The sequence below is a fragment of the Sorex fumeus genome, unplaced genomic scaffold (genome assembly GCF_029834395.1).
Source record: "Sorex fumeus unplaced genomic scaffold, SorFum_2.1 ptg000045l, whole genome shotgun sequence".
In the NCBI taxonomy this organism is placed as follows: Eukaryota; Metazoa; Chordata; class Mammalia; order Eulipotyphla; family Soricidae; genus Sorex; species Sorex fumeus.
The window spans coordinates 5373392-5387674 of NW_026606102.1; the positions used below are offsets into that span (position 1 = coordinate 5373392).

The window sequence follows — 14283 nt, forward strand, 5'->3', positions numbered from 1 at the left end:
AATCTATTTTGCCAAAGGGCACGATTACAGGATTATAGAATTGTTCAAAATCTAACGGTATAGAAGCAAAGGGGGGGGTGGGGGGGATGATTATGTAAGTCAGATGTATGTATAGCCGCAAGTTGCTAATTTTCACTATTGATTCAGACCCCTTGTGAATTATAGACTCATTAGTGTGTGAATAAATTACAAGGGTTGGAATTCTATGACAAGGATGGAATCACACAGATGCACACACATCACCACCGACTTAAGACCCTAGTTAATTAAAAGACTGCCTGCAGCCTATTTCAAGAGCTTTCCGTGATGGCTTTATTGCTAATCATACACCAAGACGTGTGGCCAATTACAATTTATATCTCAATTGTCAATACTTTTATTTGCGTTTTTTTCCCTTTTTGTGAGGTGCAGTGCTGTGTGCCTTCCACATGCAAGGCAAGGTAGCCCTACCACTCATATTCCTCCTTGGCTCTCAATCGTCAGTAATTTTGGGGGAGTTGGGAGGCCATACCTGGCAGTGCTCAGGGCTTACTTTTAGCTCCATGCTCAGAGATTAGTGATGGCATTGTTTTGGAGACCTTCTGTGATGCCAGAGATTGAGTTTGGGTGAGCTGTGTGCACGTCAAGCAACTTACCTGTCCTATTTCTCCAGCCCAATTGTCAATAATTTTAAGAGACTTGTCAAGGTCTAAAAGTCAAAAACATCTGCACCGGGGAGAAGTGGAGAAAACCAAGTTCAATGAAGGAAAGAAGTACGGCCAAAGAGAAGCACTGACAACAAAGGGATGAAGTTCATAAAAATCCATTTTTAGAGTCACATTCTATAACCTTCTGTAGTTTAAAAGGAAAATACACGGGCAGTCGCTAAACCGAGCGGAAGCGCTAACTTCCTGAAACTTGTCACAAATGAATCTTACTTGCCTCAGGATTTGCTCTCAGAAGAGGGAAACATCAGGTCTCTGAACATTACTTTGAAAGAAGAAACACAGAGCAGGGGATGGAAGATGCATTTAAAGAGTAATAAGCCAGGTAGTCAGTCTGAGGAAGCAGGGCTCAATGTATACTCCTTCAAACGCCATTCCCAATTCCCATCACACCCCCACTGGCTATTCACAGAGGCCACAGCAATCTTTTCTTTTCTGATTTCCTCTTGTGCTTTAGTTTCTGATACTATCTGAAATGACCTCAGTAAAATCTATTGTAATTTATTTTACGGACACAAGGATTAATTCATGTTCATTAAGCTTTTCTTTATCCATTCCTTAGTTAAACAGTGTTTGATTTCCTGTTAGAGTAGCAGATTATCACTAATTTTTTTTTAAAAAAAAAAAGTCATTGAATGAGAAACTAGCGAAATGTTTCAGGCAGAATGTGCCCATATCTCTCATTCCAACATTTACCAGAAATTGCTTTGTAGAATGTTCACACCCTTCCTTGTCTTGTGCTTAATCATGATGTAAACGTATCCTAAATTGTGAGTCTAGCATAAGAATTGTCACTGTCACTGTCACTGTACTCCCATTGTTCATCGATTTGCTCGAGGGGGGCCCAGTAATGTTTCCATTGTGACACTTGTTACTGTGTTTGGCATATTGAATACATCACGGGGAGTTTGCCAGGCTTTGCCGTGCGGACAAGATATTCTTGGTAGCTTGCTGGGCTCTCTGAGAGGGGCGGAGGAATCAAACCTGGGTTGGCCAGGTCGACTGCATGCAAGACAAACGCCCTACCTGCTGTGCTATCGCTCCAACCCAGCATAAGAATTAGAAAAAAATTACAAAAAGTTATTTAAGAAAAATTATTTCCCCTCCACTTTTCTTTTCCCCCCACTTCTTCCTTTCTGTTTTTGGTTTTGGGCTCAGGACTCACTCTTGGTTCAGTATTCAGGGTACGTGGTACTAGGGATCTAACCAGGGTCATCTGGAAGCAAGACAAGGATCTTACCTGCAGTACTACCTTGTTGGAGCAAGGGCAACCCAATGTTATCCAACACCACTTCTCTGGTCTCCACTTCCTTTTCTTGGACCTCCTGGGACCCTTCCTTCTCTCCTGTTCCTGCCATCATCCTCATACCCACCCTTAACATAGTAGCAAACATCACCGAGTCCTCAATAAATATGGGAGTGTTTTTAAATACAAATATACATACATAGGCAACTTAAATATAGGATTATGTTAGTCCACTTATGAGCCACCTCTAAACCCACCCCCTCAGCCCCTAGTACAGACCAGAAACTGGCTAGGCCCACCCAGCTGTGCTCCTAGAGAACTGGGTTTCAAGTCCAGGCAAGGGGAGTCCTGGGTTTAGAGCTAGCAACCACGAGAGTCTCTACAGTTCAGTCAGATGTTAGGACAGACAGCTTCTCGTTGGGCAGGAAGTCTCTGCCATAGGAACAGATCCTTGTCTTAGTGGAAGTGATGCATTATTTGATGAATAAGATGCTGGCACACACACTGCCAGAAACCCACCTGCTGGCTCAAACAAAAGGCAGCCACACAGCACCCGCCTCCCTTGATTCTCCCGAAGTTCATTCTCCTTTGCGCAGTCTGAAAGCTTGTAGGACAACAGAGACTGAAATTATGCCTAGACTTTTCTTTCTTTTTTTTTTTTTGCACCCTAGATAAGGAGCTAGAGAACAAATCATCCCACCAGATAATTTGGTAAAGTAGTAGGGTAAAGAGACTAGTGGAAGAGGAAGTTTTTTTAAATGATCGGTTAGTACCTATATGCATTTTTAAGTTATTTGGGGGGGGGGTTGTGGTTGGGGGTACTCAGGGGCCACTCGTGGTGGTGTGTGGGGGTGCCAGGATTAGAACCAGGGTCATGGCGACAGCCACCTGCTAGATGAAAGCCTTAACCTTTGTATTATCCCTTTGACCCTCTCTATATCTTTAAATCCACAAACTCAGAAAGAATAATTTACTGTGGGACTAAGGATACAATTCAAGTGGTAGAGTACATGCCTTGCAGGTAGGCCCTGGGTTGGATCCCAGGCACTGAGTGGTCCCCAAGTGCCACCGAGAGGTCTTGGCAATCCTTCTGTGTACCACCAGATGTGGCCCTCACAACAAATAGAAAAATGCCTTTCGAGAATAAATAATAGAGAATTGCTTAGTAGGAGAGGAAAGAAAGTTTCTTCGTGTTTCTGAATGCACACATTGCTAGGCATTCCACTTTTGTTGTTGTTTGGGGCCAGGCTCTGTGGTATCAGGACCTACTCTTAGTTTGTTGCTTGGGTTTCACTACAGCCAGTACTCATTCTAGGACCAGAAGCTACCAGGAGTAGAACCTGGATGTTTCTCATGCAGACCATGCACACTGGGCCTTTTGAGCTAACTTCCTGACCCACCAGGCATGAAAGGCACATCATTATTTTACAGTGGTCTTATTTAAAAAAAAAAACCCACATATTTTGAATGTATATTGATATTTCTAAATCACTTCAAACAAATTCTAGCCAATAAGTATTCATCAGCACCCTCAATCTTGCTTATATCCTCAATTTTATTGTACAACTTATGATCCCTTCTGGACAATAAGGACGGAAATCATTGGACGCTATTAGAGGCTAATTAAAGAGCCTCTATTTCCAGGGTTAGACTCATCTTTTCCTCCTCTATTCTAAATAATTAAAAATCACTCAATATTTCCTTATTGAAGGAGGAGGGCTCTAGTTTTCAACTATTTCACTGCATCACATGATTTCCTTTGGATCTTATTTGTCTTCACTCTCAAGGGGAGCGGAGGCACATGGATAACTGAGTGACCAACTGCCTCCAGGTCACTGAGAAGGGCCAGACAAAGAGCTCACAGGGCTGGAGCACCTGTGAGATCCATCATATGCTGGTACTGAGGAGCGCCCCTCACCCCTAGGTGGCCTTGGTGGACCCCAGCACAGTTGGACCTGAGCACTGAATTATCCAGCTTGATTGCTGCCACCAAGGGCCTTACTTCCACTCTCTCTGTGGGAGATCAAGACTGTTCCCCAAGGCTTCCTCAATGATGGCCTTTGACTGGCGGATCCAGAAAAAATCTTTTTTTCCAGGTGGCACCTCTCCTTCTGGGATTGTCAGTAAGCAGGAACTGGAAAGCGGATGCTATCATGGAGACCCTGGAGCTTTTCCCTTCTCCCTGTTCAGTCTTGGGAGTGTAGAAATGAATGATGCCTTGGCAAGGGGTGCTATTTGGAGAAACCCTGTCGTTTTACCTGCTGCTGCTGTCTGCCTTTGAAAGAAAAATAAATTTTGGATGGTCTCCCCAATCAAAATGCAGAAAATAGTAAACAAGCAACAAAAGAATGAAAGGGAGAGAGAGAGAGAGAGAGAGAGAGAGAGAGAGAGAGAGCATTTGAAGCAGGTACCACCCCCTGTGCTCAGCACTTCTGCGAAGGGGCTACCACAGTACACATCTTCTCTGGCATCTTCCCCCAACAGTGAGCAAAGCCATCAAACTAAATGGCTGGAACTCGTTATCTGTGAGGCCTCATTCCATAGACAATATCTTAAACCTCCAAGTCCCTGACCTGTCCTAGAATCTCTTTCTCTTTCATCAAGGGACTTCAATTTCATAACCTCTAGCAACAGAAGAGGCAAGGAACTCTGAGGGTAGATTGATGTCTAACTTGCAGGGGCCTCTGAGATTGTCTTTAGATACAAAGACATCCAAGGAAGAAGGTTTCACAGGAGTAAAAAGCTGGAAAATCCAGTTAATGTGAAAGGAGGGCACCAGCCTTGTATTTCTTCAGAAGCAAAGTAGCCATATTCTATCAGTCTAAAGTGAGGGTGTGGGAAGGATATTACTATCACTTCCTGTATTATCTCCCCTCACTGGGACAAGAAACCCCTTCATCCCAGCATCTCCCTGCCAGTGGTAGGTTTTACTGAGAGGTAACTAATGGGTGGGGGAGAATAGTAGTGATCATCACCACCATAAAACACTGGTCCCTGCTCTTTTGACTGTTACACACTGTTGGACATTATATTAACATTTCAAGTATGTGAACTATCACAGTATATGGGGTAGGTGTTTACACATTCCTACGTACAGAGGTTCACTGAGGCCCACCCAGGGGAAAAACACAGAGCGGCAGTTAATATACAAGGCTACTTATTTGACCTAGAAAGAATTCAGATTTATCTGTCATTGCATCCAGAAAGAATTTGGTCCAAAACCAGAGAATCCGTCCTCCTGCTGTGGCAACGAGGGAGGGGATCCCAGCCATGAAGAGTCCCTACTACAATTCACTCACACTCAAAGCACCCAATTAGCTGACCCACAAGAAAGGGTCCATTGTGGGACCCAACATACAACATGACAGATAGCAGAGCTGACCTTCCCAACCCTGGATTTCTCACCAGCATTTAATTCATTTAATTTTATTTATTTATTTGCTTTTTTGGGTCACACCCAGTGATGCATAGGGGTTATTCCTGGCTTTGTACTCAGGAGTTACTCATGGTGGTACTTGGAGGACCACAGGGGATGCTGGGAATTGAACCCTAGTTGGCCGCATGCAAGGGCAGCGCCCTACCCTCTGTGCTATCGCTCCAGCCTCTTCATTTTAATTTAAACTATTTCAAACTATTCCAGGCAGTGCCCAGGACAGGTGGTGTTGGGGACCACCAGGGCTACAGCCAGCAGTGCCTGGAGAGGGCATCTGGTATGGAATGGAGCTCAGGGCTCACGCATGCTCAGCATATGCTCTTCCCTGAGCCCTTTCCAGCATTTGTCATGGGAAGCTCCCAAAACATTCCCGGGTTCTGTGTTTCTATCTTTTCTTTGATGAAACCGAATGTCAGAAAAAAATATGATTGATCAATATGATGGTCACTAGAGGAGAAACGAGAAGATTTTTCTATTTCTCTTTGGTTTACAGGCAGAATGATCAGATCCCAGAGGGGAAGAATGAAAAGAAATACAGACACTTAAAAATACAAAGATTGGGGTTAACTACTACTCTATCAAGTGAGACATATAAAAACAAGGATGCCTCCTAGTCCAGGCAATCTAAACTTTCGTTAGGTATAGTTAAAAAAGAAAAGTGGGGCGCAGAGCAATGGTACAGTGGGGAGGGCATTTGTCTTGCCAGTGGCCAACCTGGGTTCAATCCCCAGCATCCCATATGGCCCCCTGAGCTTCACCAGGAGTAATTCCTGAGTGGCAGAGCCAGGAGTAACCCCTGAACATCGCCAGGTTTGACCCCAAAACAACAAAGCAAAAAAACAAAACAAAGCAAACAAAATAAGATGCAACTCTCTAAGACCAAGACCATGATCTAGACAAACCAAAGATGAGAGTCTTAAATAAATAATAATCTGTCCAGAGCAAATCTTAGACTTTGGATTACATGTCACTCTCTTACCTGATAAAAACCAGCTTGACCTTGGGAGGGGCGGTCTTGATAATGGCAGATGCATTTTGGTGACTTCTTCCATACAGGATCTGATTGTTTATCTGTTTGGGCAAAAGAATTTTTTAAAAACTTATAAGAATGCAGTATGTATACCAACATAGAATTAAGTGTGTTCCTATTCAGATATGTGTATGATAAATATATATATATATGTATATATATTGAGCACTTAAACAATGGCCTCATTCATGTTAAAGTGGGTACATATAGGACTTTAAAAACTTGGAGGACCATTGCTGGTCATGTTTGAGAGGCCATGTGCTGCTAGGGATTGATTTCACGGTTGAGTATATGCACGGACTGTGCATTACCATTTGAGCCATATCTCCGGCCCCATTTGGGACGCTTCATGGTAAAAAATCTTAATGTTCTTTGCAGTATGGATTCAAATTCTAAAATGCTCGTAAAATCTCTTAAATTCAGTCCATGGTGTAGTTAATAAAGAACATATAATCATCAACCTTCCTGCAAACTTTAAGAGCAGTAGTCGAGCAAGGATGAAAAAACTTTATGATAGATATTTCATTTCCTACAGATTTTCCAGATTCCTGAAAAAATATGGAAAACAGACCAAACTGCAGTTGTCACCAAACCTCTGGAGGGCCCATTAAACATGATTCTGTAAATGTGTCAAGGTTATTACAAGCATAAATTTTGTAAGTGCAGAGGCAATAAATGTGATACCCCCATTTTAAGTCAACTTTTAGGCCAACTGCATAGAAACAGCTTCCTGTGTACAAACAATAAGCCATCTGCTTTTATCCAAAATGAGGTGGGATTTCTAACTTGGTTTGCCTCATTGAAATTGATTCCAAACACATTTACACTCCCGATTTTTCCCCTAATAAACTATGATGAGCAACATGATTGGCCTTTTATTTCATTCCACTGATAACGACTGGCTTATCCCCATCTCTATAACAAGCAATGATCAATCCTACGGTATCTCTAATAAAAGCCAAGATAATTTCTACTATTTAGAGAATGGTAGAGAACATTCTATAAGAGATCATAAAAAGGAAGTCATGCCTTTTATAATGTTTCTGAAATGCTGAAGACACACCTGAAAAATGTATCATTTTAGTCCTAAGAGTGTCATGAGAAAAGTTACAGGAGTGAACACTTGAAATGATGAATGAAAAGACAGTATTTCTAACTGCCTAAAAAATGAAGCTCCTCCATCATTCAGAAGCAGAAAAGCTGATTTCATATCCACGGCAGAGACAAAACTTGAGACCCGCCTCACTGGGCCTCCTGTTCCATCTGCTTTTACTCTTTGCATCACTGATCTCCCTGAAAGCCACTGAGCCCTACTTTGCAGCTCTCTGAGCCCTAGTCTTCTCTTTCCCAAATGGAATTAGCACCTCCATTTCATTTAACTATTATGAGAATTCTATGAGATAATTCTTTTAAATTATATTTATAGAAATCTTTATAGTCCAGAAGGGTTTTGTGGGCTGGAGCAAGAGCACAGCGGGTAGACCTTGCATGCAGCCAACCTGGGTTCGATTCCTCCATCCCTCTTGGAGAGCCCGGCAAGCTACCGAGAGTATCCCACCCACACGGCAGAGCCTGGCAAGCTCCCCATGGTGTATTTGATATGCCAAAAATAGTAACAACAAATCTCACAATGGAGTCAGTACTGGTGCCCGCTTGAGCAAATCGATGAACAAGGGAAGGACAATGCTACAGTGCTACAGTATCCAAACCAATGCATCTTTTTTTTCCCTTTCTGCTGTGGCTTTTGCCTTTATATTATCATAAATTTCTAATGTGCCCACCCTCAACTTTCGACTCTTGTCTGGTTCAGCCTCTGTGAAAAATGATATGGAAAGTGTCAAAATGTTAGAAATCTAACTACTATCTGACACATCAGTTCCTCTCTCCTAAGAACACAGAAACACTAAATAGAAAAGATACATGCATACCTATGTTTATTGTGACACTACAAAAAGCCTATATCTGGAAACAATCCAAATACCCAACAACAGATAAGTGGGCAAAGAAATTGTGCTATATATATATATATATATATATATATATATATATATATATGCAAAGGAATACTACAGGCCATAAGAAAAGCTGATACCCCTCCACGCCCCAAGGGATCCAGCCCCAGCAGACGACCTAGCTTCCAGAACCTAGCCACGCTCTCCACACACTCGGGCAGAGCTTCATCCATGAGTGAATCTCCTGAAAAACCCAAGTATGGGAACTTTGTGACTGTTCAACAGGATGGAGAACAGAGATCCTCCACCCATACCCCCCATCTCTGGCAAATCAGCAGTCATGTCCATAAGCCACCTCTGGTCAGCACCAGATAATCTCATCATCTACCACCATCCAGATCGCAGGTCCTTCTCTCCTGGAAGGCAGCATAACATGATACTCACCATAACCATGCCGCCACACCTCGCACCAGGCTGTTCCACTCGGGGCGCCCCAGAGGGGGGTGGGTGAGAGCAATCCCTGTTCCAAGGGACCCAGCTCCCACAGCCAACACCCTCCAGAACCCAGGTGCTGCATGCATGCTCACAGCCGCTCTCCACACGCTCAGGCAGAGCATCACCCACGAGTGAATCTCTTCCTGGACCACAACAGCCACAAATGCTTCAAACCACACACCCTACCCATACTCCAAGATTACGGTGCTACATGTGATAGGGTTCAAAGTAGGAGGCAACCAATTTTTTAAAAATTTTATTGAATAACCGTGAGATAGTTACAAGCTTTCATGTTTGGGTTACAATCACACAATGATCAAACACCCATCTCTCCACCAGTGCACATTCCCCACCACCAATATCCCCCGTATACTCCCCTCTCCCACCCTTTCCCTGCCTTCATGGCAGACAATTTTCCTCATACTCTCTCTCTACTTTTGGGCATTGTTTTGCTACATAGCTACTGAGAGGCCATCATGTTTGGTCCTTTATCTACTTTCTGCACACATCTCCCATCTCGATGGATTCCTCTAGCCATTGTTTTCTTAGTGATCCCTTCTCTATTCCAGCTGCCTTCTCCCTTTTGCTCATGAGGCAGGCTTCCAGCTATGGAGCAGTCTACCTGTCCCATGTATCTACTATCCTTAGGTGTCAGCCTCATGTTATGTTATTTTATACTCCACAAATGAGTGCAGTCCTTCTATGTCTGTCCTTTCTGACTCATTTCACTTAGCATGATACTCTCCATGTCTATCCACTTATAAGCAAAGTTCATGACTTCATCTCTCCTGACCACTGCATAGTATTCCACTGTGTAGATGTACCAAAGTTTCTTTAACCAGTATCTGTTCTAGGGCACTTGCGTTTCCAGATTTTGGCTATTGTGAACAGTGCTGCAATGAACATATAGGTACAGATGTCATTTCTACTGTGCTTTTTTGCATCCTCGGGATATATTCCCAGAAGTGGTATTGTGTGATCATATGGAAGCTCAATTTCTAGTTTTTGAAGGACTGTCCATATTGTTTCCCAGAAAGGCTGGAATAGTGGGCATTCCTACCAACAGTGAAAGAGTGTCCCTTTTTCCCCCACATCCACGCCAGCACTGGGAGGCAACCAATCTTAGAGGGAAAATATATACATTTTTTCTTTTAAGATACGTATATAAAAAGTACACAAGGCTCAACCTTTAACAACATGTTAGTGATCTCATATAGAAGGGCTTAATGGTCCTTGGGTGAAATACAACAATCTTCACAGTCTTTCCTCTAAGGATACTTTTTTGTAGCATTTTCGGCAGTTTTTCATAACAAACAATAAAAAATATATATTATTTTGGTTCTGCCTTGGGGCAGGGATTGGGGTTTGGGATGGAAACACCCAAAATTTGATGGTGGAAAGATGTAATGGTGGTCGGATTGGTGTCTGAATATTAAATGTAACTAAATATTGTGAACAACTTTACAAAATAAAAAAATTAAAAATAAATAAAATAAAATATTTCTCTCCCTAATCCATAATAAACATCCAACAGAAAAATTTAAAAAAGAAAAAAGAAAAGATGATAGCTTATCTCTGGCCACAGCTTGGGTTGGACAAAGATGCTACATGAAGTGAAGTATGTCAGATGAGAAGGACAAGTGCTGGATGATCTTACTCTGGGTATGTGCGATAACAAAAAACAAAGAGAGGGACAGACAACGGCAAATGAAAACAAACTTCGGACTCTGAGCACAAAACTGAGGTTCCCAAGGAGGAGAGGAGGGGGGTAGATGGAGAACATTAACACTGCTGTAATAAATAAATAAATAAATAAATAAATAAATAGCACTTTATAAAGGCCTACCTTTTGTATGACAGAGTAATGATGGTTGCATGTCATTCTATGCTTGTCCAAACCCACCAAATGCCCGACACAATGTGAACCTTAATGCAACATGAGAATGCACTGAAATGGGTTCGGTAACTGCACCCAGTCCGTGGTTAGTGTTAGTATTGAGGCAGCTGTGTATGTATGTGTGTACGTGTTGCAGGGGAAGTGGGGGCTTTACGAACAATCCCTGTACCCTTCACTTAATGATGCTCCTAAAAAAGAAAAAAATCTTACGACCTGTCATTCTTAAAAACATTGAAAATTAACAAGTGTTGGAGGGGTGTGCCAAAAAAGGAACTCACTCACTGCTGATGGAAATGTCACCTGGTTCAGCTTCTACAGAAAACTATATGGAGAAGGCTCAAAAACAGTAAGAATGGAAGTGTTGGAGAGAAAGAGTACAGCAGGTAGTGAGTGCTCTTGCTGCTGACTTGGGTTTGGTCTTGGCTCACCAGGAATGATCCCCGAGTACAGAGCCAGGAGTGAGGCCTGAGCACTGCTGAGAGTGGTCTTAAAAGAAAAACAAACAAAAATCTAGACTATGCCCTAGATGATTTATTTTCTCCTTAGTACTTTCATGGTTTTGTCATACACTTACATCTTCTTACCTAACTTCATTATCAAGGAAATGGTTAAACAAATCATGTAGGCACGAAGAATAATGTGAAAAAGCAGGTTCAGCGGCATAAGAAGATATCCAAAATGTATTAAGTATGGTGCCTCGTCATATAAGAGTATGTCTAGCACAGCCCCTTCTTTGGGATAAATGTATTTTTCAATTACTTTAATTTGCAATGAACTGCAGGCAGGGCTCTCTGTCTCAATTTTAAAAGGAGATGACGTGAGGAACAAGCTTGATTCCAGGCCTGGCGTGGAGGTAATTGCTGGCAAACATCTCCCTGGCTGTGCCTGGCCTTTGCTTGAGGAAAGGCATTCCCGAATTCGGAGCCCCCACCCCCACCCCAATCCCCAGCCTTCCTGTCTGAATGCCACAGCACAGGCTTTAGCCATCCTGCATGGCAACCCCGCAGCCCCCAACACCCTGACCTCCATGGCAGAGTCCATCTGACCAGGCGGCAGGTACATATTCACTAACTGCCCTGGACCCCAGACAGCAGCCTCTGGGGACCTCCCTTTGAGTTCTTCCTGTTTGAGACACAGAGCTTGCACCCAGGGGTCCAGTAAAGATGTCCTGAGCCCTGAAAGGAAATGGCACTAACCCACTACATTTTTTGGTTTTGTTTTGTTTTTCTGGGGCACACTCATCTGTGTTTTTCCGGTGGGCTTTGGGGGGAAGGGCACCATATGGGGTGCCAGGGATTGAACCCAGGTTGGCCATGTGCAAGGCAAGGGCCCTTACCCTCCCGCTGTACTATTGTCCTGGCTCCTAACCATGCCTTTTTCCCCTCCCATTCCCATCCTGCCCTTCCTTGCCCTCTTCTCCTTCCTTCCTTCCTTCCTCCCTCCCTCCCTCCCTCCCTCCCTCCCTCCTTTCTTTCTTTCTTTCTTTCTTTCTTTCTTTCTTTCTTTCTTTCTTTCTTTCATTTTTGCTTTGCAAAACTTTGAGCATATAGGAAATAAAATGGTTCTGTGTTCATGGCTATGCCTTTTTTGGCTGGTGGCCCTCTATTTTTATAGGTTGCCTAGTACTGTATTCCTTAAAGAGGGGAAATTACAGCCCAGATAAAGGAAACAGGCCATGCACGTTAATTTCCTAAGCCTGGATGGAAGGTGCTATTTCCAAGTATTCAGAGACTCTGGCAGCCAAGAGGCAAAGCAGCTTGCTTGATGCTTTTTTTCAAGGCCAACAACCTGGGTGTTTACTGCTGGGACAGCTGCTCCCTGCCAATGCTGAGAGGCCTCTGGAGAAACTCAGTTCTTTGGTGGAAAACTGGGACCAGAACAAGAAACCCAAGGTAGAGTGAAACCTGATCAGATGAATAAATTCTAAAAGGAAAATGCAGAATTCTGGGTTTTAAAAAATCCAAAACAACACCTTCCCTTTCTGGCCTTAGAAATGACACATTTGCCGCCTCTGGGATTCAGGAGAGAGATTTCTTGTGCATATTCTTAAATCTTATTAATATAAAAATAATTTTTAGCATTTTCATGAAATGGATCTTGCTTCCAGCTACAGAAGCAGTTTTTATTTCTTCATCAGTAAAGGAAAAAGACTCTAGAGAAAACTCAGTAAGTACGAATATTTTTTTTCCAGTGCACAATTAACATCAGGTTATCACTTACTCTATTTCTGAGAAGCTGGGGTTCTCTGAGACATTCTTTAAACAGATGGAGGAGGTCTTCCAAGCACGGCACAGGCTGAAAAGAAAGTGGTCTACAATTCTGGGGAGTCTTTCAGGTTAATTCCAATTAATACTAATAATTTATTGGTTGCTTATATGCACTGAACTAAGCTTCTTATGCTTGACATTTTATTTAAACCTCCAAGGAGAGGGTAGGTGATTGAGCTTCTAATTAAAAGCTTGCAATCTTGGGGAATGCCTAGAGGTCACACTGTTTGCAAAGAACACATGAACATTGAACCATTTCTAAAGACTACTTCTATCAATATGTCTCTCGTATCAACCCTGTGCGGGATTCAGGTGGATTCTGGTCCCTGATCATCTTGGTCCCTGGAGTTCCGAGATACAGAGGTCAGAGCCAGCCTGTTTCGGCACAGGGCCTGGAGTGAGTGCTTTGTGTTGGGCCGCTGGGCTTCTTCAGTCCCAGACATCACACAGCATCTCTTACACCCTCCCTTCCTCTGGGTGCAAACGACAGAACAGACTGAGTCACCGCCACCAATCACACTTCACTGTACCTAGCTAGATTGCCCACCTCTTCACTGTTTTCTTATCTGAGTAAGCCAAAGAAAAACAATCAGAATGTTTTATTTGAGGGAATACACTGCTCCCTTTTTTAAAGAATAGATGAACTAGAGCTCGGGGGAAAATCACTATGGAGACACTTAAGTGCCTTTTCTGAAAATTCCTTCTTTTGAAGGTGATGCCATGATATATATGAGGAATAGTCAGTGGGTTCCTGCTCTTTGGTCTGATCTTGTGGTGTGGGGAAACTCTCCTTTTGTCCTGATTTGCTGTTCCCTCGCTTTCCCTGTGATCTTTGACCCTTCACCTCGAGTGGGGGTGGGGGGCTCGTAGAGCCAGACCTCCTGATTTTTAGGGTTATCAAGCTTATGTACTCCATTCCGGTGATTAATAATGCTTCTTCTCAAAAGTAACCTAGTTTGGGTGACAATTTATCTCTTTTATCTGATAATAATCAAATTGTGACTCTGGTAAGTGTATTCTGTGCCCATGGGTCTTACTTTCTGAATCACCGAGAAAGTGGGACAAAGATGAACAGAGGCGATGGAGATCTTTGGAAGGAGACAACCACTTGGGGACAATTACCTTACACTAATTTGTATCCTCTCTCTCTCTCTCTCTCTCTTATAAAATTGGGTGGGGGTTACACCTGGTGGTCCTCAGGGCTTGCTCCAGGCTCTACACTGAAGGATCTCTCTTGGCAGTGCTCGGGGGACCACATG

The 14283-nt window shown here is 43.0% G+C and overlaps 1 protein-coding gene across 2 annotated transcripts in view; it reads right to left on the reverse strand.

Moving 5' to 3' along the window:
- Positions 1-14283, reverse strand: part of PATJ (PATJ crumbs cell polarity complex component) — a 391552-nt gene that overhangs the window by 141491 nt on the left and 235778 nt on the right. For both annotated transcript variants that reach the window (XM_056122284.1, XM_056122283.1), the window contains exon 29: positions 6363-6454. In XM_056122284.1, the coding sequence (XP_055978259.1) occupies positions 6363-6454 (92 nt within the window). The remainder of the gene's footprint in view (positions 1-6362; positions 6455-14283) is intronic.